Source organism: Hippoglossus hippoglossus, chromosome 22, assembly GCF_009819705.1.
Source record: "Hippoglossus hippoglossus isolate fHipHip1 chromosome 22, fHipHip1.pri, whole genome shotgun sequence".
In the NCBI taxonomy this organism is placed as follows: Eukaryota; Metazoa; Chordata; class Actinopteri; order Pleuronectiformes; family Pleuronectidae; genus Hippoglossus; species Hippoglossus hippoglossus.
The window spans coordinates 9,413,718-9,441,004 of NC_047172.1; the positions used below are offsets into that span (position 1 = coordinate 9,413,718).

Consider the following 27,287-nt stretch of genomic DNA (forward strand, 5'->3'; position numbering starts at 1 on the left):
AACTTTCCCCAATATCAGAAACATGCTTCTAATGTCAAACTGCACTTTGCGTCAAAGTTTGCAAAAAGAAAAGCATGTAAACAGTGATGAGCATTAGGAGCGGCGTCACCTGGTGGTCAGCGGAGTAATGAAAATATCCGAGTAAATTTATTTCCATTATTAAACTACATGCTACACATGAAGTGATGTAAAACGAACACCAGACGTACCAAGATGGAGCGCGTCTCGTTGCTGTAATCAAAAATCACTGAGATCATCCCCAGATCATCTTTATCAGGAACTTGTTGAAAAATAACTTGCATCTGACAGGGAGAGACCTTTGGGAAGAAGTAGAAGAAGGAATCAGACAGACAGGAACTAAAATCATGCATCATTCTGTGTCTGTTCTGCCTTGATGTTATCAATTTGATGGAGGAACCTCCGCAGGTTTGTTTTCTCTTTGTAGCGAGCGAGGGCCTCAGCGTTCTCCCTAATGAGGGCACAGGGAAGAAATTGGCATCGCCTACATTTTTCTGACTTCAGCCTTCAGTATGTACATGTAAAATTAGGCCAGAGGATGCTTTAGTATTGTGGCCAATGGGCAGATCAGATTGAGGTATTCAGTATGAAGAGCTGTCAGCAGGGAAAGAATTAAAGTCTAAATATGTCTGCAGTGAATGATCAAAGCTAATATATCACAAGATTATATTAATATTATCAGTGTATCAAATGTCGGTCAGTTCCTCCTTCTTGTTTGAAACAAGTTGTCCTAAATACATGATAACGAGTAACAGTATGAGTCCAAGCTGCAGGACACCCTTTAGTTTACCACAAGTAGAGCAGCAAAAATGACAGGATTCAAATTTATAATTTAGATTTTCTTCAACTAAAAGTGCCAAATGATTCCAGCTTCTCAAACATGAGGATCTGCTGCATTTCTTAGATATTTATGACAGTGAACTGACTTTCTTTGAGACTGATGGTCACATAAAACAAGCTTTGAATAGATCACATTGAGCTGCAGGAAACTATAACATAATGACAATAATAATTATAAATAGATGAATCTACCAAATAACTGTCACGTTAATCTACGAATTTCATCAGTCAATTGTAATTTTATTTTGCTTTAGCCACATTAAAAAAAGAAATGAGGAGGACAGAAGCAAAGTTAGGCATGACCACCCATGATTAATTGTGTACTTAAGGTTAAAGCCAGTTAATACTCTTGGGCTTAAAACCTTTCCTGCTGCTCATGAATTTCACCAGTAACTTGTATAATGGTGAGCCCAGTTCCAGGTCCTTCTATTTATAAAACAACTCTGTGACATTTACAGCTCACATGTAAATGTGAATGTAAATACAAGACACGGATGGTGAAACGGTGCTTACGCATATAAAATGCATGCGTGTAAGTTTATAGGGGGGTGACTCCTGGCCAAGAGTAAAGAATGTATACAGCGCTGGGAGACGAGGCGAACTGTCTTCACAACCGAGATTGTTTGAAGTATCTGAAATTTACTACGACTGTGACATACTCGACCTGGCATGGAGAGAATCGGCAAGTCAGGAAAGTCACCGGATTTGTTCTTTTACTTGAAGGCCCGACCTCCATCCCTTGTGATCTGAAGCTCGATGGAGATGCAGTCGCCTCAGAAATCCCTTTGATAAGGATCTGCTCCTGTTTCTCAGTTTCATTGTTATATCTACCGTACTAGGGAGCAGAATAAAACCCACCTGAGAATTAAATGGGAAAGAACAAAGACGAGGGATTTAATCACTGCAAGAAAAAGCATTTGACAGACATTGATTCACAGTTAGAATAAATGACTGAATGCAAATAAATACACAATGAACAGATTAGAATTATATATATGCATAATCTTAAACAGTGGGAAATTTAAATCTGTGCAAAATTCCCTAAGCTTTTAACAAAAATGTTGATAGACATCCTATGTTGAATTTAAAGAAAGTGTTTAGCACATTTTGCTGAATCCCTCTAACAAATAATTCAAACAGGTAAATAAACATAACATTCTTGGTGGAGTTAACAAGCAGCAAAAGAAAAAAAATGCTTTTATTATTATAGAAACATTTAATTTAGGTTTTATGTTTCAATTTGTTTTACACCTAATTTATACTATAATTGATATATTTGGACTTAATTTATATATTTATAAATACAAAATATAATAGAGTTCTACATGTTCAAGATATAATGCGTCATAAAACAGGTTGTAGGTATTTTTAGGTAAAAAGCTGCTTCTTCCATCTCTGTCTGCTGCATTCAGGAACCCCTGGGAGAAGTGACCACTGTTCTCAAGACTACAACTACACAACTACACAACTTGACAAACTTGAGCATTATTTATGTTGTAAACTTTACCCACCGACGTGTGACAGTCTGTGTGTGAAGCCTGCGAATACAAAACATCGTCAGGACAAGTGGATCGACTCCAAACCTCCTGCTCAGTCGAGGGAGGGACATCGCCCACAGAGGAAGGTGTGTCATCTCAGCCTTTATAAACCCAGGTAAGGTCCCGCCCCCTCCTCCTGCCATTCAACCGCATCTCAAATCAACGACTTCTGAAACCAACACGGTGAGAAAACATGAGGAATCTGAATTGTTTCCTGGCGCCACGTGTTCGCTTCTTGTTCCAAGTAGCTGTTACTTCATCGAGGTAAACGTGAGGTCCTGTAAACACACGTGAAAAGCGACGAAAAGCGTGTGTTCAGCTGAACATCTCGTATAATAAATATCATTATTTAAAAGCATCGAAGTGCATTTCACCCCAAACAAAGCTGTGTAGAATCGTAGGATCATGATTATGTTATGGACATTTATTATTTTAATATATATATTATGTTATTATTTATTTATTTGGTTATTATCTTTGTATTTTGGGGGTAAAATGAATCAGGATTTCCCCAAGTTCTCAAAACTAATTGAAATATTCGAATATTCTAGTTGAAATATTCAACTTTTAATGAGGGGCGTTTGTGTAGTTTTATAGTTGTGTAGATTAATTCAAATGGTAAACATGAGACATGCTTCTGAAGTTCTTTGTTTCACATTAATTTGTATCTCTTAAATTATGAATTAAATTAAACATTTTATAAATTAAATTGTTAGGTAAAAAAACAGCAATAGAGCACAGATACAGAAATAAAAAAATGTTACAGATAAAAAATAGTAAAAGATTAAATAAAATATTATAAAATGATTAAAGATCAGCACTAGAAATTGATTAATATGATGACTAACAACTGAAATGACCGTGTTTCTTAAAAATTAATACAATTTTTGTTTTATTTTTGAAGGTGTATTTACTCTGGGCTCCACAATGTGTTCGATTCCTGGGCTTCCATCACCAGGATTAGAAGTACATCTTCTTATCACGAGGGTAAACCTAAACCCCAGCTGTGGTCTTGTGGAATTGTGGGTTAACATGGATGATGAAAGAAAGCATATTTATGAGCAGATGAAACAGGAAATTCAGATCCCTAAAAGGAAGTTTTATGGATCAGAAGGAAAACCAGGGGACCTGTGTTTGGCCTGCATCAGTGACACGTGGCACAGAGCTCGGATTGTATCAATTCGAAGTGACGCGTACAATGTTTTTCTAATTGACCACGGAGAGCCCCACATCGCTACAAGTGAAGCCTTAGCGTGGGCCCACAGTGACAGTTCTCTCCTTCCTCCTGAGATCGAGTCTTGTATACTCGCAAACGTCATCTTCCCGGAGAACAATTTGCCAGAAAGAGCCACAAAGTTTTTGAAGTCTCTTCCCGGCAATAAATTTAAGGGAATGGTTCAACATGTGCTGATGCCAGAGGATGCCAGGAAAATTATCCTTGACATTCCGAACATTTCCGAGTACATCTGTGACGTGGGAGTTCCGAAGACCATCCCAGGGGAGGACTTTAAAAGCCTTGTACTGAAATGTATACATTTACTCAAAGGAGAGGCGTCTGAGGCCTACCGCACAACTCAGGAACAGAATTTGAAGGTTCGCTGTCAACTTGAGAAACATGACCAATACTTATACCCAGAACTGTTAATCGACACATTTGAAACTGTAACTGTTACAGAGGTAACTGATCCACACAGCATTTTCTGCAGACTCCTAATTTTCTCCAAGGCCCTGAAGATATTATCAGAACAGATCCAGCAGCACTATCGAGAGAGTTCAGAGTTTGGAGAGGTACGACCACAGACCTGCGGGGATCCATGCGCTGCTAGAGATGTGAACGGCAGATGGCATCGCTCGTTGTTGAAGCAAAGCATCATGACCGACGATGGTGCTGTAGAAGTCTTGCACGTGGATGAAGGAAAAACTGAATTAGTCCCAGTCAGAGACATCAGACCACTGCATGGAAAATTCCTGAGAATGCCAGTTGTCACATATGTTTGTTCTCTTAATGGACTAAATGGTAACGGCACTGAATGGACTCCAGACCAGGTTGAATACCTGAAATCACTGATTCTCCACCAGACATTAATGGCCAAGTTTGACCACCACGATATATCTCAAGATGTCTATCGTGTCACGCTCTATACAGCTAATGCCGAATGCATAAACGGTTGTTTTTTAGAGAAGGTAGGACTTTTTCCAGCCTCAAAGGATGAAGATGAAATAGTTTCCATTCCCCTCAGTTCACTTGGAGATGAACAAGATTTACAAAACACAGTCAGTGTAAATGTTGATGATTTACTAGGTCAAACTTTGCCGTCCGACCAAAATCTAAACAGCAATAGCAGTTCGGCTGATGTATCCATGACTAGCACTGATGATCCTGTGTGCTTAGAACATTCAGACAACAGTGAGCATGATTTCGATGATAATACAGTGGGAGGTAAAATTAAAGTAGCAGGGACCTGTGGCGGAGTGACATCTGATGAAGAAGGTCTGCTGCTCAACATGGTCGATATAGAAACACCAGCTCACAGTGTATGCCAGCTTTTGGCCCAGAAATGTGCGCAGACAGAAGCTTGCATTCAAACTCCTCCACAGGTCCCATTAGACGCATACAATTACTCCACACACAATATTGAGGTGGGTGGGAAAGAGAAAGTGTGTGTAACCAGTTCAGAGAGTGTTGGTCACTTCTACTGCCAACTAGTCAGGAATTCTCATTTGTTAGCCGATGTGATGGAAGATATTAAACAACTAACTGGCGAGCCGCAGTGCACAGATCACCCTCTCGGACTTAGTAGCATTTGCTTTGCTAGGCACCATGATGATCAGTGGCACAGAGGTCAAATAGTAGAAATGTCCCCAAAACTTAAAGTGCACTTTGTGGATTACGGTGATACACTTGCAGTTGATAAATCTGATATATGCCCTTTTCCCTCCGAGGGAGGTTTTGCCAGGTCTGTCCCTGTGCTGGCTGTTCCACTGGGACTGTTTGAGGTGCCAGCAGAAGTGCCACAGGAAGTTAACCAGTGGTTTGCAAATTCTGCCACTGACCAAAATTTGGCCATTTTAGTCGTATCAAAAGGGGATAGAGGAAAGCTACTTGTTGAACTGTTTAATGGAGCCCAACATGTAAATGTGCTAGTCAGAGAGAGGATATCAAAGATGGCACAACAAAATACGACTGGTTTCATCCAGCAGACTGACCAGCTGTCTTCTAAAAGCCCAGAACAGTCCCGTGTGCCAAATGAATATTGCTCAAAGCCAGCCCCCATGAATGTGTCAGTATTAACAAAGACAACAGAGGAAAATAACGACCATAGCGACAATGAAATGTGTCCTAGAGATGAGGTAAAGATCAATTCAGAATCTTTATCTAATGTCTCTGCAACAGAGACTGAATATGAAAAGACTTTGGATGTGATTGTCGTGGAAAATGAATTTGTGTTGGCGGAGACTTTGATAGAAGGAAATCACAGTAACTCAGAAATAACACAACTTTCCCTGTCTCCTTGCCTTGAGGAAAGCGTGAATATCTGCATGTACAAGGAGCCAAACATTTTACATAAGGAGACAGAGGAGGTGTATGCGTCCTGCGTTGTTGAACCACATTTCTTTTGGTGCCAGTATGCCAACACAGAGGATCTCAACAAATTGTCAATTCTTGCTCAGGAAGCAGGACAAGCACAGCAGGACACGGTTTCCCCAGAGACTCTTGGTCCTGGCAGTCCATGCCTTGCTTTTTTTCCCAGTGACAATCGGTGGTATCGAGCTCGGGTAATTCACAGAACTGACAATAGTCTTCAAGTTGTCTTTATAGACTATGGAAATGAGTCTGACATTGACATCAAGAACGTGAGATCACTGCCTCAGACTCTGCTGGATGTGGCTCCTCAGGCCTTTCTGTGCTCTTTGAATGGATTTGATGAGTCAAAGGGCAGCTGGGACGACCAAGTATATGATGACTTCTACAATCTCCTGGTGGATAAAGCCCTCAGAGTGACAGTTTTGAACATGGAGGATCATTCCGAGATGGATCTTCCTCAGTATTCAGTCCAACTAGAGTGTGAAAATGTGGTTGTAAACGATACAATGCAGAAATATTGGAAGCCTGTTGCCGAGGAACAAGTTATGACTGAGAGCCCTCGAACAAAAGACTCTCTCCAGGTTAGTGAAACTTTGTCCGACCAGACAGAACTCCATGATTCTAAAGAAAAACCAAATACTTGCGTGTACAAGAAACCGGAAATATGCAAAAACCAGGCAGAGAGTGTTTATGCCTCTTGTGTAGTGGAGCCCTGTTTCTTCTGGTGTCAATACACCAACTCTGAGGATCTCAACAAATTGTCTATTCTTGCTCAGGAAGCGGGACAAGCACAGCAGGACACGGTTTCCCCAGAGACTCTTGGTCCTGGCAGTCCATGCCTTGCTTTTTTTTCCAGTGACAATCAGTGGTATCGAGCTCGGGTAATTCACAGAACTGACGATAGTCTTCATGTTGTGTTTATAGACTATGGAAATGAGTCTGACATTGACATCAAGAACGTGAGATCACTGCCTCAGACTCTGCTGGATGTGGCTCCTCAGGCCTTTCTGTGCTCTTTGAATGGATTTGATGAGTCAAAGGGCAGCTGGGACGACCAAGTATACGATGACTTCTACAATCTCCTGGTGGATAAAGCCCTCAGAGTGACAGTTTTGAACATGGAGGATCATTCCGAGATGGATCTTCCTCAGTATTCAGTCCAACTAGAGTGTGAAAACCTGGTTGTAAATGATACAATGCAGAAATATTGGAAGCCTGTTGCCACGGAACAAGTTATGACTGAGAGCCCTCGAACAAAAGACTCTCTCCAGGTTAGTGAAACTGAGTCCAACCAGATACAACTTCATGATTCTGAAGAAAAACCAAATACTTGCATGTACAAGAAACCGGAAATATGCAAAAACCAAGCAGAGAATGTTTATGCCTCTTGTGTAGTGGAGCCCTGTTTCTTCTGGTGTCAATACACCAACTCTGAGGATCTCAACAAATTGTCTATTCTTGCTCAGGAAGCGGGACAAGCACAGCAGGACACGGTTTCCCCAGAGACTCTTGGTCCTGGCAGTCCATGCCTTGCTTTTTTTCCGAGTGACAATCGGTGGTATCGAGCTCGGGTAATTCACAGAACTGACTATAGTCTTCATGTTGTGTTTATAGACTATGGAAATGAGTCTGACATTGACATCAATAACGTGAGATCACTGCCTCAGACTCTGCTGGATGTGGCTCCTCAGGCCTTTCTGTGCTCTTTGAATGGATTTGATGAGTCAAAGGGCAGCTGGGACGACCAAGTATACGATGACTTCTACAATCTCCTGGTGGATAAACCCCTCAGAGTGACGGTTTTGAACATGGAGGATCATTCGGAGATGGATCTTCCTCAGTATGCAGTGGAGCTTGAGTGCGAGGGGGTGGTTGTAAATGAGGTGATGGAGAAATACTGGAAGGGATTACACCAAGATCCTGCCTTGGCAGAAGGTTTTGAATCAGGTCAGAGACTATACTTTATAAAATACACATTTAATGAGGTTTTTAATAACTTTCATATTTCCTGATTTTATTTTATGACCATTTTCTCTTTAATCTTTAGTGCATCAGGATGAAACCAAGCCCACGTATGAGGTTGTTGGAGTTTAAGATAATGAAAAAGCCAGCAAATGAATGGTAGGACTTACCTTGTACATATCATGAGGATGTTAGTGTTGAATTACTCATTAAGGGCATGTAATCAAATATATCTGCAAAGTAAATTTCCAGATATTGGATATGAATGGAAGCTCAAAAATGTTTCTGCTTTGAAAATGTGCTCTAATCCTTGTGCTCATTTCTTTCAGCTCTTCGCTGCTCGTGGAGAACCCTACTCTTAACGGAGAGTTCTCGACTCATGAGAACATGTTTGCCTTCATGTTTCAAAATGTTCTCTTATGTCATGAACAAGATGACATGTTCTTGTCATGTAGTTAATTTGTGTCAATAAACAGACCTGAATGAACAAGTTTGGGACCTAATTTTTTTTAATGGATTCTTCACATTTGAACAAGCTCTTTTGCAGGCTTTTTGAGCTATGGACATTTTTCAAGCAGAAAGTAACATATTTGCAGGTCCTGGGTCAGTTTTTTTTTTTTTCCTACATATAATAGATCTGTCATTGGAATAAAAGGAGGCAGATAGAGCCGTTTGTCCACTAACCAGAAGGTCGGCAGTTCGATCCACGTCTCCCCCAAAGTGTCCATGGGCAAGATACTGAACCCCAAACTGCCCCTGGCGGCCGAGCCGACAGTGCTTGCAGCTCATGAACAAACTTAAGATATTTCTAGCCCTTGTATGTTTTAAGTAATTATAAACTATTTCACTTGATTTGCCAGTCAAAAATTAAATATGCACCTCCTAATGATAGCTTCTTTGAGCAAAGGTCGATTAGCCTCACAGTCACGAGCTTAAATTCTGTATTTGCAAAGTTTTAAAAAGCTAATTCTTCCTAAGTTTATTTGCTCACTGAGTTGAATTTCAACATTTCACGTACTTCCAACAGAGTTTTTTGTCTGCAGCAGCCAGGAGGCAGCATCACTGTTCACAGGCTCAGGTTACAGGAGCTGGACTTCATTTTGTGTTGCTCGGCTGTTGCCGGGCGACCTCAGTAACAAAATGACAGAGTTGCACCAAGCTGCCGCAGCCGGAGACTTACAGGGAGTCGAGGATATTCTGAGGCAGAACAAGTGCAGCCCCGACCAGAGGGACATCGACTGGAGCCACAAAACCCCTCTGCACTGGGCAGCAGCCAAAGGTAGATGGTGGTGGATCCGTTTCCCCTTTCACCTGCTATCACTAGTTTCAAGTGTCGTCATTCAAAAAGCTTTGTTGCTGTGTGTGTGTACATGTCCAAAAAGACCTTTGTGGGCTTTCTCTCTCATTCAGTGTAGTTGGTTGTTGAAGTTATGTTTTGAATCTGAAAATCGACAATAAAAATCTAAAATATACCTTTCAAAACAAAGGCTTTATCAGAACATGTTTTTTTGCGACAAATTGTCAGTTTTATTATTTATAGTGAATCACTGGGTTTTCATTATTTTCAACACCATAAAAATCAACAAATAAATTGTATTTCATCATACACTTAAAAATACAATACAATATTTATCAAATAAAGAAAATGCTATAATTCTACAATTATTATATTTCTTTAAAATAATAACCCTTAAAAAGTATGATTTTGCTTGACTTCAACAATAAAATATCAGCAGGGTTTTGAGCCAGTTAGTCAAGATTTTTTGTCTTTACCAACAAAGCTCTACAACTGTTAAAATAATAGCATTAAAAATATTCACATACAACCTACCACCCATAACATCACACGAAATACAATCTATATCAATCTGCACATTAGTTCCCATTTTCCGAAATCCGTATATTGTTTTTTCACGGTAAATGTAAATTGTAAAGAAATGTAAAATCCCAAAGGTTTTTGATGCTAACATAAACCAAGAAAACACAAATTCAATAACACGTAAATTATAGTTAAAAAGAAAATCTTAATTTAAACTATTTTTAATACATTAAAAGAAGTATTTCAGTTTAAAGTAAAAACAAATGTTCAGCCAAGATGCCCTGATCATCTAGAATATTTTCATTGTTTGTTGTGCGTAGTCTCGTCTTGCAGTGGTGAGAATTAGTTTTTAACAGGCTGGATAATAAAACATTCTTTAACACATGCATCAGATCACACCTTGCTGGCGTTTCCACAGGACACACAGAAACAGTCAAGATCCTCATTGAGCACGGAGCAAGGCCCAGTCTGAGGACGGAGCACGGATGGACTCCTGCTCACTTTGCTGCAGAGTCCGGCCGACTGGCTGCGCTGCGGCTGCTGCACTACTTCCACGCTCCTATAGACAAGGAGGACTGCTGGGGAGACAAACCAGTGCGGATAGCCGAAATATATGGACACCAGGACTGCGTTCGATTCCTTAAAAAGTATCTAAACATCTCTTCTTCTTTTGTTTTGTATTTCAGCCTGTGCACCACATTTCCATGATTTTCCCACTTGTCATTATTTAAGTAAACTTTTCTTTTAAACACACAGGCCAATAACTTCATGATACAACTTTTACATGTTGTCCTTTTTTGTGTGTTGCAGGGCAGAGATCGAGTGCCAGGCCTACCGCAAGATGGCGGCCGAGAAAGGGATTTCACTGGACGACACAGATGAGGAGTGGGCAGATCACGGCAAAGAAAATGAAGCGAGAGGATCTCTAACAGCAACGTTCAGATGATGGCCCCAGCTCACCGTCACGCAACAACATGTCAACATGAGATACATCCTTGTAGCCTTTCAGTTGAGAGTGTTACTGTGACTTCCCAGTGCAGTGAGAAATATATAACAAACAGTATTATCATATAAAACAGCTTTGGAACTTTTCCTGTCAAAAACGCATCTACTAACATTGAAATATCATTTAAAATTGTATCACAGGCAATAGAACCAAAGGAAACATCAAAACAATTGCATCAAGATTAATGTAGCTTACTACGCTCAATCGTGTAGTTTGTCGTTATTTGAGAGGAAACGTATTCGAGAAGATTTTCACTTCTTCAATGTTGTGTCCAACGTCATGGAGCTGTCACCGACGGATGCCTGGAGAGCAGAGGAGAAGGATATGTACAAATAATTAACAGTCATTGTTGTGTTTTACATAATCACAACTAAACCCTGTCGTTGTACGCTTACCCTTTTTTTCAGATGTTTTAGCAGTGCTTCACGGGTCTGTCAAAATGGGATTAAAACATATTTATTGACAAGACCTGTTTGTGGTGGATGACATTTATTTTTACAAATTTGATATTTGTCAAAATGTCTAACTTATGAAAATGTGGTGTACTTTGGATAAAACCCCGTAATTTGAAAGTGGCTGCAATTTTTTAATATTTCTCCCCAAGTATTTGGGAAAAGTGTCCAATAATGACCATTTTAAGCACAGACAGGGAAACAATTGAATATATGCTCACTAATCTCAAATTGCATATGAAAGTAATTTAAAACTGTCTTACCAAATTGTCCCCCAGGAATGTGGTTAACAAAATAAACAAACCCTGTAAATGAAATGACATAGGTTACTGAACAAGAAATACTTACTGGTACTTGTTAAGATGTCAAGTTAAGGATTAAGTGACGTATACCTGAAATGAGTTCAGCAGGATAAAGACATAGTTGACGAAGGAGGCTGCGATTCCAGATGAGAGGTCGACAATAGTTACACCAAATCCAAAGATCCAAGTGACACCAAAGATCGGAGTCAGAAGAATAACGGTCCTCATGACAGATTTGGCAGCAGATCTGTCATCAGGTGATCCTGCATTCTTAGGGTGATCCAAAAGCTTCATGATTACCACCACCATGGAGAACACGTTGACGATAATAATTGTACCGACTGGTATGATAAATGTGTGGATGGACCCACGAAAAAGTCCACTATAAACCAGCCAACAGGTTTCTTTGGAGAAGTACACGCCCTCAGCACCACCGCTGTTAGTAAGGAATGTGATCAAAACGATAAGTAGCGGACATGCGTAGCCCAGGCTTATGTAGAACCTAATGTAAATCTTCTTGCTCATATTGTGGAACAGGAAAACTGTTTGATGAAGAAGCGTGCTGCTCAGACACAACATCCAAAAGAACATGGACAAGTAACAGAAATGCTTCAACATCACCAAGGCCTTACACCAGATTTCGGGAATTTTATGTGGCTTGAAAGATGCTAAAAAGCAGCAATCTGCGACTAGCAAACATAGAGAAATGTTTACCTGGGCAACATGCCGTAGATATCGAGTATTTGTTTTAACTACAGCCCTCCAGACGATCAGTTCTATTACAAGATTAATAACTAGAGACATGACTGATAGAGACAGTCCAACGATGGTTATCTCAGCCATCCCTGGGAGAACTATTGGATCCCTAGCCATTAAAATGGCAAATGATGACAAATGGCTGCAAACACAGTGTCCATCATCATGAGGACCCATCCATTCACATCCACGCGGTGACCATTGTCTGGTGGCGTACTCCCATGAGACACACTTTATCTCTACGTTGCGAGGCCTTGGACGGAGCAACGGGAATTTAATTTTAACCACGACTGAACCCGAGTGATTCTTTTGAGTGGTTGTCATCACAACAATGCTGTTGACCCCGTACTTCTCATCTCTGTGGGGCAAATAGTTCTCCAGTTGTTTAAATCCAGCTGTTGCCACCCTGCCATTGTCTGAACTATCAAAATCGACAGTGACACCGAAGGCGGTGTTGGTACATCCAGACCCCTGCTCTTTATTACACGTGGCCACCTCTATATTTTTTAGTGTGTTGTTAGTCGTAATGTTTGCCGCCTCAATTAATTTCTCAACAGAACTTATATATGTCTCAGCCAATGACAAATTTCCATCATCTTTTTTTTCGGTCCATGTTTTCTCAAGAGACTTCTCCATCAAGTTGCTGGATGATTTCAGAAAGCCCTGAAAAGAGAGACGCTTGTCAGTACTAGTCTGCACAAAGTTAGAAAATGCCTGTCGCCTATTTATTGGGAACAATAAGTTGACATTGGTTTTGATGTATTTGTACTAAAATACTACAATACTTTGTGGAATGTGAGGGCAATTTGAACCCAGTACAGGAAAGGCTGACTCCACAATAAAAAACAACATACACACAGATGACTTTATTAAATATCAATATGTTGGAGCACAAATATCCACCATAAATGGTATCAAAATGTGTTTAAGTTTCATGAAATTCATGTTGAAGTTTAGATCTTTACATAAAAGGTACAGGTAATTCCCTTTCCTCCCCATATCAGTTCCAACCCATCGTCTGAGATACTTACATCCACTCCTGATCCATTCAGCCTGAGCATTTGCTGTTGACTCAAAACACCGAATACACCCACCGTTGCCTTCACGTTGGACACGGTGTTGATAGCCATTGAGTTATTAGTGACATTAACAAGGCGGTTAAATACTTCTGCAGCATTTTCATTTAAGGAGCCAAGTCCGAAGGCAACAATCTGTAACAACAATGATATTTTTTATTTGTGACAATTAATTCATGTCAAGAAGGAAATCGACAACAACCACCAAGGAGTTATAATCTCCATAACAGTGTGATAAATAAAAACTTAACAATCCCTTCCATAAAAATATAATTTCGTGATGTGTGTTGAATGCCGATAGTATGTGATTGATCTCTTTTGAAAACCAGAATATGCATTATTTTTTTTTTTAAATGTGGCTTACCTGTGCAGAGCGCAGCAACATTGACACATCGCTGTTTACACATTCTGCTTCCTCCTGTTCCCATGTAGAGCTGGAATGATAAGTTCATTAGCTGATTAGTCAATCAAAAGAAAATATTCCATCAGCAAATATGATTATTGATTAATCATTCAAGTTATTTTATACAAACATAACAAACTTTGAATTGATAAATCTGAAAAATAAATGGAACATCATTTATTGATTTAAAAAAAAAAAAGGATTAATGGTTAGTTGCAGGCCTACTTATCACTGCATTTCCTTTGTCTTAGTCCGTCTGTGTTCTTGCACTGTAACACTGCAGTGAACCCAGCTTTGGCTTCTCCCCAGTCACCTTCTGCTTCACAGAAACTTTCTCCAACTGTTTAAAAATAAAAATGCTGTGGCTTGATTTATCATTCATTACATACGATAACTGAATCAATAACATGATAAAATACTTTATGCTAGAAGGGGGCAGTAAATTAAGATATTCGCTAAGTTCGCTAAAAGTAACAAACATGCTGTATCTTGAACTTCATTGCGGCACTATAGGAAATACACACAGAGATATAATATGGCAAAAAGAGATATATTATTATGTTAGACCCTGATGTCAGAGAAACCTTATTACCATATATGATATTGATATCAAATGACGCGTCTCTCATCTGATTGAGTCTGTTGTGAAATGTGCACGTTAGCTTCGGTCTTTGGTTAGGTGAGTTGCAGCCGACCACTGTCTCAGCTGCATAAACAGCTTCTCCAGAGGAGTCTGCAGGGATCACATAGGCATCGCATGTCATTTCATCATAAGCTTGCGAAAGACTCAATGGGCAATGAAGATGAGTTCAAGAAAATGTACTTACAATCGGCTTTTAATGGAATAATTTTCGCATGCATGTCTTGACTTGTCCATGTCACGGTATAAGTTTCATTGTCCTCCCTAATCAAACATTTGCCTCTTACTCCTGGTAAATCCTCCATGGTGCGACAGCGTGGAAATTCTGGGACTGTGGTGATGAAAATGTTTGGCAGGAGAGCTACGTCCATTACGGCACTGGCACTGTGATTTATGTATAATGATCCTTTCTTTTGATGGAATTCACATGCGTACTGTCCTGAGAAAAAAAAAAAAAACAGATAGGGATGACAGTTAAAATGTTGTGACTATTCTGATTTAGATTGTGACAAAAATAGACAAAGTGAGTCCCTCTTCTACAAGATATTAGTAATTTAACCAGAAAAAAACTCATTCTTCAATTTTATTTCTATAAATCAAACTTTTATCCCAAGGTCGTACAATATTGTAAAGAAAACCAACAGTTCCAACAACGGTGAGGAAACCAGCTGTAAACACAGCGCTAACGTATTGTCACCTTTTGAGATTATATCGCAAATCTGTAGGGACACAAATGCGTTGTTTTTTTTGCTTTGTTTTGGTCTCCACCAACTCCTGGGGGAAATATTATTGCTAATTGCTCGACTTTAATCTTGATTGTATTATAGAAACTACATACTTAACTAGGTTATCTGCCTTCCAGGTGTGTTTCCTCTTACAGGGGAAAATACTTTTTGGGCAGCAGGGGATTCAATTGCAATACCACAAGTGGCCACTGTGACAAATTAGCATGTCTGAGTGGCAGCATCATATACACAACCATGCAGCTGATTGATAAATGTAAACAATGAACAATTTCAAACAACTTTACATTCCATTTTGTTCCATTCATTCTCCTTCCTTAAAACGTGCTGCCTACATTACCCACAATGCAACTTAACAGTAGACAGTACAGCTGGAGCGTTGGTTTTGTTGCATCTCCAGCTGAGATGTTGAGCTTTACACACCAATTCTTTATTCATTTTCCAACATTTAGTCTTCAGACTCATCCAACCATCACTTGAGGACATTAGCAACACTAACGCTAACACAAATCCTTGAAACAGACTAATTTAACCTGCAAAGCAATAAAGCTGTCAGATAGATTTAATGAACCCCCAAAACTCAGTGAAGTATTCTGAAAAGGAAATGTATCATTAAAGTACTCAGTTCTCAAAATTGTGCCCAAGTACAGTACTAGATGTACTTTGTTACCTTCCACCACCGATGACTATTTATTTATTTAAAAATAAATATGTTGAATACTGAGACTGAAACAAACATACCTTCCCAGAAGGCTGACATGTTTTTGAGAGTGAGTCTGGACGTGCGTGTTGTTGACGTCATGTCTGCCTCTGTGCCGTTAGTTATGGGATATGCTTTTTCGTTGTCTTTCTTCTGCCACCACACTGGCATGGTGCTCAGATCCTCCTGTGATGTGCATACGAGCTGTTGCTGGGAGCCGTACTTCACAGGGTTGTGTGGCATCGTTAAATCCACGACACCTGTGAGAAATAAGAATCGGTAACAAACCTGAGGCGAGACTTGACTGGAATATTGTCAGCGCTCCTCTAAGCGCAGAAACATGACATAATGTCCTCTGGAAAGTTTTGCATCACTTTCTGTAAATGAAATATACCTTGTAAAAATACTACTGTAAAAAACATGGCGGCCTCCGTAGAGAGGACCCGCTCCAGATGTAAATATAAAGTATTTAAATATAAAGGGTCCATTCTAGGGTAAAGAAACAATTCATACAATTTAGTTGAAACACACTAGTGAAAACTAGGAATATTTTATATAAAATTTCTGCTAACAGATTCCTTTCACCTAAATCTTACACTGGACCTTCAAAGACTCTTAATTGACTCAACAATGTAAAGCCTAACTCAGAAAAATATGTATTTTTTGATGCGTTTATTGAACCACTATATATATAAATATATATACTAACTGCAATATATTATTGTGTGTCATATGTATATTTTATGAAAAAAATTATAATGATGGCAGTAAACAAAGAGTCAAGGAATCAATAAAGTTACTCTAGAGTCTTCCTGTGAGAAACATTTAAGTTTGTACCATATTTTGAACCAAGTATATGTACATTTATGTCATTTTTCATTTTCTGTTCTTTGTTAGATTATAATGAGTTTTGAAAAGAGTCTAAATGTTATTTTTGTTTGATTAAAGACTCGATTTAAAGAGGAAAAGTAGGATTTTAAATTAGTGCTCTGCGATAAGCCCATGGGGTTGAATTACCTGTAGTTTCCAGATTGAGTGAGGCCGTCAGAGATGCGATTAGGATTTCTGATTTCTGGATCAGGTCATGTGGACTCATGTTTTTACTGATTGTCATTTCTAAATCTGCGACAATGCTTCCAAAACTTCAGTGAAGAAAAAAAAAAGCATATTTCAGTCACATATTGAAACAGATCCTATTAAACAACAGTTTTTTATTCATAATCAAAAAGAAATACCTGTATTTGGTAATTTTTAAAACGTCAAATCCCCTCAAAGTGCTGTAGACTTTTTTCATCTGTAAAAAAACATTTATTTTGCGTCGTAACTTTTCACTTGTCATTATAGTATTGGAAAAAATAAAATTCCTAAATTAGTGACATTACTCCTGATCCTTACATGGAATTGATACTTAAATACTTTTATTTACCTCGTGTAACAATTCGGTATTACAATTCTGAAATTCCTCTGTGTGTTCGTCTGTCAGACAATCATGAAAGCGTGTTCCCTGTATTCGAATGGATCCTCTGATTGTAACTGTGAAGAACAGAAGATGTCAAACTTTGTGATACTTGGTACAGCAAATAAACACACAGATACACAAAGACACACACACAGGTTAAAAAAAGGCAAAATACCTGTGTTGGTTGAAACACACACGTGAGACGACTTTACGGGGAAAGTGCACGTGTCGTTGCCACAACACTTGGAATTAGACTGACACACGTTATCACTCCATCTGTGGCCTGACTCGCAGCGACACTCTCTTTTACCCACAACGTCCTTACAGGCTTATTAGAGAAAAAAAGCACAACAGTTTTACCCTGGGATCTTTTTCTTTAATTAAATCAATGGAAACATGCAGTATTTAAATATCAGAAAATGGTTTACTTGTTGTCAGATGAAGTTCGTCAACTTGCCGGGTGGAATCACTCAGGTTAGACGGCAGCATGTTGTTTGTGATGGCACTTTTATCGATTGTCAGTTTGACATAATACATTTGTGTTGAGGGGGCTGAAACGTGCAGAACACACAGAAATCAAGAAAAAGACGTTTCAAGAAATTAAGGCTAAAAAAACGATTTGCTGATTTTTAAACTCATATAAATCATCTTACCTTCTCTAGTTGCCTGTGAAGGTCAAATAAGAACATTAATGTGATGTAATTTTATGTTGCAGTTGAAATTTAGGTAGAATCCTGTGTTACTGACCAACCTGAGAAATGTTTAGCCCCAGGATATAGAGCAATATAAAGCCCCACATCTTGTTCATGTTCCTGCAAATAATAAATAACCAAAATCAAATAATTTGAAATGGACTCTGGTAAACAAGATGACTGATGATAGACACTCCATGACCACTTTATTAGGTACATCCATCCAACCTGCTGCCATTTATTTTACTTTTATGAAGTTGATAATGTTCAGTTTGGTAGTTAATGGTAGTCTCGAACCTTTTGTCCTCACCATTTACATACATGAAGGATGAAGAACATTAAAAACACAATCTAAGCACAAACAAATATATCAAGCACAGGAAAGAGTCCTTGTTTTAATTAGTCTCCCTATTTAGCATTTAAAGGCAGTATACAAAACATGTATAACACAGTAGTGGAGGTTTATAAGGTAGCAGAATAACATGACAACAGTGAATACTCGCCTGTTTTCCTCGGGTTGTATTACTGAACCATCACAGCAGCATCTCAGGATGAAGAATCTGAGCTGATGCTGCCACAGCCGCTCACAGGGAGATAAAGAACACAAGACCACAGTCACTTTCCATGAGTACATTTAAAAAAAACAGTTACTGCATGTTGTCATGCAAAATTACACAGGCTGTTATTCAGGACTCATTTGACTTTCAAAAAATGAGACAGACACATGGTGTTTGCGATAAGAAGCTGGCTATATAAACACGTTTGTTATGTATGATGCATTTTGAAATACTCATATGAAACAATGTAGAAGTAAATATCTTTAAGGTATTTTGGTTGATATGTATTGTAAATATAAATATTAGTTTATGTATTATGTATATATTCTATATTCTATACAATGACACTCAAAGGTCTGTCAACTGAACAGGGTGGCTGTTTTCACCCAAGGGTCAGTCCTGACCTTCATAAAGGTCAAACTTCATTTAGGGGTGATAAAAAGGAAAATAGACTTTGGCTGGGCATTTAATAATATGATAATAAAATAATAATAATCTGTTGCCAGATTGGGATTATCCAACAGCTATTGGTTTGCAATTTAGTACAAACATTCATGTTGTCCTGAAGATGTACCATAATGATTTTGGTGACAGTCAAGAAAACCTTTTTTTCATTTTTTTCTCATGTCCCAGATGGATTGGCACGTATCTTTTTAGTTTCAGGGTTCCCAGTGGATTAATGCTATAGACCCAGGTGATCTCCTGACGTCTCCTCTAGCACTTGTAGCACTTGGAATTTGTGGTATAGGGGTGAAACGATGCAACAATCACGGGACAGACTGCCATTAAATTTGATTCAGATAGTCATCACAGAGCTGCTAGCATCGCTGCAGGTTTCCGTCGAGCCAATGTTTCTTTTCATAAACTCATGAAACTAAAAGGCTGAAGAAATCCAGTTGAAGGTTTATTTCCAGCACATTTGCTGTACGTTGTAAATGTAGTTTATTCACCTTCAGGTGCGTGAGAAAGTCTACCTGCTTCACCACTGATGCAAATTTACTGCTGGTATTCCACGACACAAGAACACATTCAATTTGATATTTGAATAGTATTTAAATGATGGAAGGTTGAATGAATAAACACAAACTCCTGAAGTATGTATTTATTTTATATAATATATTTTGTTTGTGTGTTTGTTGAAGAGTTCATTATGACTTATTTAGGATTCAAACTAACACGTAACTCGCCTCACGTCATTTCATATGCAAGTGAGCCTTGAGGGTTAAAAAGTTTTTATCACAAAAAGAGCAAAAACTATGAAAATATTAAATACAAAATCTTTATTAGAAACGTTTTTTTTTCTTCAGTTTCAGCTGCATTAAAGCCAGACTCCACTTATAACATTCATGAAGCTGCAGTAGTGCTGAACAACAGTCAAGTATGTGCAGTAGAAAATCCAGTTATAAAACATTTGTTGATGTAAAGTTCACTGGATGTTGATTCTCAAACAGCAGCATCTTTACATGTTTGGACCCAAGGGTTAGGGTTGAAAATCAAACATGTGATTATCAGTCAAACTCTGAGGCTCAGCTGCACGTTTGTACTTTATGAAACATGAAGAGGCCAGTAGATTTTTTTTAAAACATCTTCTGACTAAACATTGTTTAGCTTTCAGCGCGCAGCAGCATTAGACAGTGCAAATCTCAATCTCTAACCACAAATTCAACAGTATATGATTGTGTTGTTTGGCCAAGTGCTTTGTCCGAAGAGGTTTTCTAACCCAACACACGAGAGACTTCATCACACGGCTGTTTCATGCTCCACATAAGGCGTGTGAGCATCCGGAAGAAAGCTCTCCATCTCTTCCTGTGATCCTCTGTCCTCTTGTCGTAAGGCGGAACCGTTACTTTCTTTGGACTGCGGAGGCTGCGTTTGTTGTGATGAGAGCTGCAAGAATAAGGGACACATTAAATAATTGATTTACACTTTTCACAGCCAGGCCGTAAAACACTACAGTTCTACAATGACAAATGATTTCGCTTCACGTCAGCTTAGCCAGAAACAGTGAGCGCGAGTGTGTGTGTGTATGTGTGGAGCGGATCTGACAAAGGTCAAAAGGCCAAAGTCAATAAAAATATGGTGCAAAAAAAGACATTTTCCAATATATGTCTGCAAACAATAAAGAAACAATCCAAAATCTTATATTGATCAGGAAATTATTCAGCAGCCGACAGAACTACAGACATGACCTGAGGCTGACTTCTAGCTAATTCCGTCATTTTACTCACCGTCTGTCCCAGTGGAGTCACACAGCACAGCTTCTTTTTCAGGTGTTCAGGTAGAAAACACAGCAGTTTCCCCAACAAGGGAAAGACTGTGCCTGGTGTCACGTCCTCCTCTTTCATAGGACCTGAAGAGAAAACATTTTTAAAAGGTTAAAGACTGAAACGTTCTGAAGAGCAACTGTAAATGTAAAACCTGCCTACCTGTGAGAAAGCTGATGATCAGGCCTATCACAATGACTGTGAAGCAGTTAAACGCACTGTACCACATGTAGGACAGTGAATAAAACCTCTTCAATCCAGAGGGTCGGCTGAAGAACAGAGAGAGATGATTAAGTTGTGATACGACCACAATAAACACTAAAAACACACACACAGTGCAGACTGAGCGATTTATACCTCATATTGCTGTTTATTGCAGTCTGAATGACAGCAGTCATGTTGTCTGACAGCAGGTTGACTCTGCAGTTAGGCGGCAGCGGCCTCGTGCCGAGGCTACGAGTGAAGATGCTCCCGATGCCGAACCAGAAAGCCAAGGACAGACCGGCGCCCAGACCTGCCAACGCTCCCTGGAGACAACAGCAAAACCAATGATGATTTCAACAGTCCAGCCAGTGGCTTCCAACATCAGAGTTGTTTCTGTACGATCCCATTGTTGTGCAATAATAGGTAGACTTGATGTTGGCTAATTATTAATAATCATAAAATATGATTATTAAAATAATAAAATTATTTATTAAAAACGATAAAATGATCAATTAAGAATAATAAAATCTGTAATTATAATTTATAAAAGACGGGGCACCACCCTGGTATCAGGGACCAACAATCAATCTGTAAAGATCAGTCTCATAATCTGAAAAAGTTCAATTAGAAATCTCAATATTTACTATTAATGATTATATAATGAACAGTGAAGGTTTTAAGTTCGAGCACTGACTATCATAATCCAGCTGTATTCACATACATATGCACAAATAATCACAAAATACCGGTACTTTAAATACAATAGAATTTATTTAAGATAATAAATAATATCATTAGGGGGTTCTTCATCAAATCATCAAAGGACACCGAGTTGGCAGATTATGAGGAACACCAAGCTAAAACTAATGTCTAAAACAACTGGGTTATAGAGGTAATTGTGAAAGATATATTCTGTATTAGACTGCATTAGTCTCAGTAAGTTGTATCAAATAAAGATATTAAAATGTTTAAATAAGGTTAACAGAACAATAAGTAGTGTAAACGGTGAGGTTCAAATGTAGCTGACAGGAACTATGAGCTCAAAACGTCTCCAGAATAAAGTGCAACGTTTATTCAGGGTGACTTTTACTCAAGTCAAACCTTGTCAGTGATTTCTACCACTCCATCAAAAGTGAACTAAATCGTGAAATATTAAATTTGACTGTTTTTGACTTAACTGTGCAACTGGGCTCTTTACAGCATCTTTCCTGGTTTTGGTAAAAGGGAGACAACCAAACTTTGATGCTCTTGTGTTGTTTTGAACAGGAGGTTCAGGGCGTCTGAGACCAATTGGGTTTAATCTTATGTTAAATCAAAACTGCCCCAAAAAGGCTGAAAATAAAACTGTGTTGAGCGTCGTACCTGAGAGCTGCACTGAATAAACAAGCAACAAACAGTCCGGGCAGTCCAGGCAGACCCTGCAGCATGTCCATCACAAAGTATAACACCATCTGCGGGAAATACACCATTACACAAATTACTGGAACCTTCAATTGGTTTTGCATAGATCTGAGCAACAACAAACAAAATACAACCACTAGAAAATGCAAATAGTCTCACGGCTGTGGGTTTGCTGTTAAGCCGGCTGTTCGAAAACAAATTCATGTCGCCATTTCCCAGAACATGGAGCTCGGTGGATAACAACGATAAGTTGAGGGAAAAACTGAAACTCACCGCATCCGTGGAGTAAGAGCCCAGTTTGTCGGAGTGATCCTCTCCACAGTAACGTGCAAACATGACCAGGCCCATCACACAGCTGAGAGCCAGAGCCAGCTGCAGGAAGGGAAAAACCATGTAGCAGGACCTGCACAGAACAGTGGATTTACAGGTATTTACTCCTGAATCAAAGTAGTGAATAAAGATTTTGACCAGATGATGGCGCAAGAGTGATCATTTGAGTTATTGGAATTTACAGTCGCTGCTTAGGACATTGAATAATTGCAACTGCATTATAGTTTCTCAAATAGTCACAGATATATTTCACTGTGAACCAAAACTATCAACCTGCAGGTGGTGCTATAGGAAAAGTCAGGGGGTCACCACAGTCAGTGTAAGGGCACGGTGACACATGTGTGAATCTCATCGCTTGCTGAATGTGGGCAGTGCAGGACGTGACAGCAGTGACAGCCAAGTGGGGTCGACCACACAAATGTCGTTGCTATTGGTAAAGGCTGTGACATCGGTCAAAGTTCACCAATGTTGAACACAGGAAGCAAATGTTTTATTCGCCCCACCCCCCCCTGTACTTATTTACAATGCAACTATATAGGAAAGGGTGACTCATGATGCAGAGGAATAATAAATGTCATGTAGATAGCTGGAAACTTTACATAATCTACCTGTTCTTCCTGATAACTGTTCAAACAAAAGCCAACAGAGTTTTTGACTTTTGACTTTCTTTTTCAGTCTGTTGGCTTTAATGTACGATTTGCTTTAATATCAAAATCTATAGTCTGAATCTACAGAAACGCTGAAAGGCTACAGTCCGTGTACCTGACAGCCTCCTTCTCTGTGCGCGAGCTGAGATATCTTTGCACCTGAGTCTGGTTCACTCCGTACAGGGACAGCATGAGGAAGATCCCGCCGACCCCCAGGGTCCAGAATGTGTGTCTCTCTGTAGGATCAGGGTTCAGGCTGAAAACAAGAGGGACAATACAACACAAAGACATAACTTTAACAATTCAGAAGAAAGCTTTAAATCAAACTGAATTACAGTCACTGTTGTTTAAGGAGGAGGACGATCATGGCGCAACAAAACAAAACTTCCCACAATCTCAGTTTCTTTTCTCCAAGTTGATGAAGCTTTAAACGTCTTTTATCCGGTGAGTTCATTTTTCGATGCTTGAACATAATGTACAGATACAGATACACTGTGAACTCTGCGCTGGTGCATCCTCTGCTTCTCGCATCAGCTTTACTCATCTGTTGCAGGTGTCACAACCCGGCTCAAAGATTGTGACAAGGGGGAGATGACACGAGTGGACTGTTGCTCTTTCAGATATTTATTAACAAAATAGATTATAATCAACAACACAACATGTGTCCATGAACAGAAACAGAAAAGGATGCTGCAGTCAGGAGTCAGTGAGAGCCAACCTCGTCCCACAGAGAGCGCAAGAGCAGACATGAATGGAGCAAGGCCTTTTAAAGGGCAGTGCACACCTGGCCGAGGTGTGCACTGATTAACGCTGACGTCACCTCCACCTACAGCTCAGGGGAAAAAAGAACAGGGACACCTAGTGTCCAGGTGAGGGAGGGGTTCCCACCGGGAAATCCCGACATACATACATATACCATACTAATGTTTATGGTAATGCCACACTACTAATAATATATACTAATCCAACAGCTCATATCAATATGACAAACAAATTTTTCTTTAACAATTTAAATTTGACCCTGTTTTGTAGTTTACAATACTCACCTCTATAGTCCACTCACTCTGCTCCCTGCCACCCAGCAACTACCGACGTCTGGAGAAGCACTTTTAAGCGAGGCAGAAGAGACAAATAGTTGACTAAGAAGACAACTGTAAAATACTCAAGAGCAAGGCACTCGAGACAATGCATCTGCCACAATGTTCTCAGAGCCCTTGATGTGACGAATATCCAAACATGACTGCAGAAAAAGGAACCAACGCATCAATCTGCGATTAGGGCAAGATAAGGAATGAAGAAAAGTAATGGGATTGTGGTCAGTGTAAACCAAAATGGGAACGCTAGAGTCAACATAAACTTCAAAGTGTTGTAACGCCCAGACCAGAGCAATACTTTCTTTTTCAATAACAGAATAATTGATTTGGTATGAACAAAACTTTCTGGAGAAAAAACTCACAGCTGGAAGCTGACGGTTCAGCAATGTGATTGTCTAGCATGTACTTTATTTCTTTCTCCATTACCTTACGTTTTTCCTGAGATATCCTGTAAAACCTCTGGCGGACTGGTTGTGCATCACCTACATCAATGTCATGCTCCAACAAGTGTGTACGAGTTGGAACATCATTAAACAAACACAAATAGTTGTTGAGCAAATCAGACAACTCAGCAGACCGTTTACTGGACATTAAATAATATAGTGACTCAGATTTTTTCAAACGACCACGCAGCCGGCTTTCATCGGGTGAAACCACACCATCTTTCTCCTGTACAGACATCTCAGCAGCAGGTGAGCGTCTTCCAACAGTGTCTGTCACTAGCAGAGGTTTCACAGTCTGTTGCGGCACACTCTCACAAAATGGTGACTCGGGAGTATAATAAGGCTTTAACATGGCAGAGCTGAGTTGAAGTTCTACGTTTTGGCGTAGACGACAGGTAATTCTGCTCAGACACCTTGCGCAAAACTGTAAAAGGGCCGTGGAATTTGGCCTGAAACGGTGAACACACTAGTGGTAACAAAGCCAGAACCTGGTCACCTGGACTGAAGTTGCGAGTCATGGCCTTCCGGTCATAAATATTTTTCATCTTCCTCTGAGCAGATGCTAAATTTTCCCTAGCTTGCTCCCCAGCAACATACAATCTATGCCGGAAACCATTCACATAATCAAGCAGACTACGGGGTGGCACAGATTGAACAACTTCATCATGCAGTAACATTAATGGTCCACGCACTGTTGGGACATGGTATTTGTGAACCACAGTTCGGGCCTACATGTGTAGTCAAAAGCCTAAAGCCGCATGTCCTTTGTTCTGGAGAAAACCAGAGCCTCTAGAACTCAGTCTCCCAGGGTGCCACAACATCACACAGAGCTGTGAAAACCGACCGGAGACACAAGTGTCAACCACTATTGGTCACTCTGGGCCCCATGACCTGTGAGGTCACCGGGCCAATATAAGGCCAGGTCTCCCCCTCTTCTGTCTTTTTCTATGCAACGCCGAGGGGAGAAGCTTGGCTTCTCCAGCTCACATCTTCTCTTTCCATCCACCTCTTCGAGAGGAGCACACCGCTCTTTCCATGAATCCTCTCAGAGGAGAAGGGTGGCGGTCCAGCTCACTCTTTCAACTCAAATCAACTTCATGGAGGAGAGTTGCAGCTTCCAGCTCATCTCACCAAGGAAACCTCCTCGCAATCCAAGCTCTACCAACCGCGATGTCCTGCTGGAGAACTTCAAACAGCAACTGAGCTGCACAGCCCAACAGAACCACAAAGGCAGGAGCCACAAACCAGCAAGACGACTTCACAGAACTTCGAACAGCAACCTTGTTTCCCTTTCCATGGACAGGTAACACAATTGGGCTTAATAATTATACTAGGCTAAGCAAAGACTGTTTATTCGATTCCTTGTGATGTTTATAAGTTTGATTTGTGTTGCTGTGATATTCTGGTTACAAGTTATTTGAAAGTTAATGTTAGTTATGCTCTTCAGTCTTTCCTTGCATGCATCTAGTAACTTTCTCTAATTTGGCACACACACAGACACACGCTTATCTCAGCACCTATCTCTCTGACCCCCGCCACATGTCGTAAACATTCCAAAGGGGGGAGTCCGTTATCTTTAAGGTGGCCAGCCGCCATTTTGGAAGCACGATGACTCACATACATATCTTTATTTAGTAAGTACACCGTTAGTAATTTGTGTTTTTATACTTTATTATATTCATAATAAATGTTTTTCTTTCACAAATGTTTTTTCATTAATGTTGCATAAGTGAATTTTGCCAACCTCTACACTGTCAAGAACTCTATATCCTTCAAATTAGCTAACTATCTATATGGTAACTTTGGTTATAGTTATTAATTTAATTGTTAATCAGAGTTCCAAATTTGTAGTAAGAACTTTTATGAGACTTAATCAATAAATTGGCTATATTTTCCCTTCCTTTGAAGGGTGGTGCCCCGAGGTAACTTTAATCAATTAAAGTTATTATTTAATATTTTTAATATTAATATTAAATATTTTATTTTGATAACCAAATTTATTGAATGCCGAAAGCACACCATTTTATGGTATCACGTTTAATGCATTATTGCACAACAGCACCGTGTGACCAAACACAAGCTGGTTCGGACTAAATCCTGTGCTCTCCTGAAGTACCCCTCTGGCAGCAAACAACAACCAGGGTAAACCTTCTTCCCAATCCTGACTCAACTCTACACAATAACTACGCAACAGAGATTTAAGTGTTTGATGAAACCTTTCCAACGCGCCTTGACTCTGAGCGTGGTATGCTGAGGCCTGATTATGTTTTACACCCAGCTGTTTCAAAACCTGGGAAAACAGAGTGGATGTAAAATTTGTGCCCTGGTCACTCTGGATCACCTTAGGGATCCCAA

General features: G+C 39.6%; 4 protein-coding genes, 1 long non-coding RNA gene and 1 pseudogene across 5 annotated transcripts in view; 3 read left to right on the plus strand and 3 right to left on the minus strand.

Annotated features, from left to right (window-relative positions):
* Positions 1–2,511: 2,511 nt before the first annotated feature.
* Positions 2,512–8,668, plus strand: LOC117755918 (tudor domain-containing protein 6). Its single transcript, XM_034576092.1, has 4 exons — positions 2,512–2,579; positions 3,301–7,929; positions 8,030–8,103; positions 8,274–8,668. The coding sequence occupies exons 2-3, from the start codon at positions 3,324–3,326 to the stop codon at positions 8,074–8,076; spliced, it is 4,653 nt and encodes a 1,550-aa protein (XP_034431983.1). The 5' UTR covers positions 2,512–2,579; positions 3,301–3,323; the 3' UTR covers positions 8,077–8,103; positions 8,274–8,668.
* A 274-nt stretch (positions 8,669–8,942) lies between these two features.
* On the plus strand, positions 8,943–10,880 carry LOC117755586 (annotated as a pseudogene).
* A 622-nt stretch (positions 10,881–11,502) lies between these two features.
* LOC117756509 (adhesion G protein-coupled receptor F5-like) lies at positions 11,503–18,108 on the minus strand. The gene is made up of 14 exons (XM_034577055.1): positions 18,052–18,108; positions 17,954–17,966; positions 17,729–17,851; positions 17,476–17,628; positions 17,268–17,374; positions 17,077–17,135; positions 16,859–16,983; positions 15,883–16,101; positions 14,586–14,837; positions 14,351–14,491; positions 13,984–14,098; positions 13,720–13,789; positions 13,311–13,490; positions 11,503–12,942 (listed from the first exon to the last, which is right to left on the minus strand). The coding sequence occupies exons 1-14, from the start codon at positions 18,106–18,108 to the stop codon at positions 11,599–11,601; spliced, it is 2,958 nt and encodes a 985-aa protein (XP_034432946.1). The 3' UTR covers positions 11,503–11,598.
* A 1,875-nt stretch (positions 18,109–19,983) lies between these two features.
* LOC117755587 (sodium-dependent multivitamin transporter-like) overlaps positions 19,984–27,287 on the minus strand; it is a 40,188-nt gene continuing 32,884 nt past the window's right edge. The window contains exons 4-6 of the mRNA XM_034575496.1: positions 20,976–21,082; positions 20,778–20,899; positions 19,984–20,436 (exon numbers count right to left, since the gene is read on the minus strand). Coding sequence (XP_034431387.1) covers positions 20,290–20,436; positions 20,778–20,899; positions 20,976–21,082 — 376 coding nt within the window. The 3' untranslated portion in view covers positions 19,984–20,289. The remainder of the gene's footprint in view (positions 20,437–20,777; positions 20,900–20,975; positions 21,083–27,287) is intronic.
* Positions 23,752–27,287, plus strand: part of tp53i3 (tumor protein p53 inducible protein 3) — a 53,131-nt gene continuing 49,595 nt past the window's right edge. Inside the window, exon 1 of the mRNA XM_034575489.1 lies at positions 23,752–23,839. The gene's annotated coding sequence lies outside the window, so the exon portion shown is untranslated. The remainder of the gene's footprint in view (positions 23,840–27,287) is intronic.
* LOC117755589 lies at positions 24,203–26,690 on the minus strand. Its single transcript, XR_004612624.1, has 3 exons — positions 26,546–26,690; positions 26,422–26,441; positions 24,203–24,215 (listed from the first exon to the last, which is right to left on the minus strand). It is a non-coding gene; the product is annotated as an uncharacterized LOC117755589 (long non-coding RNA).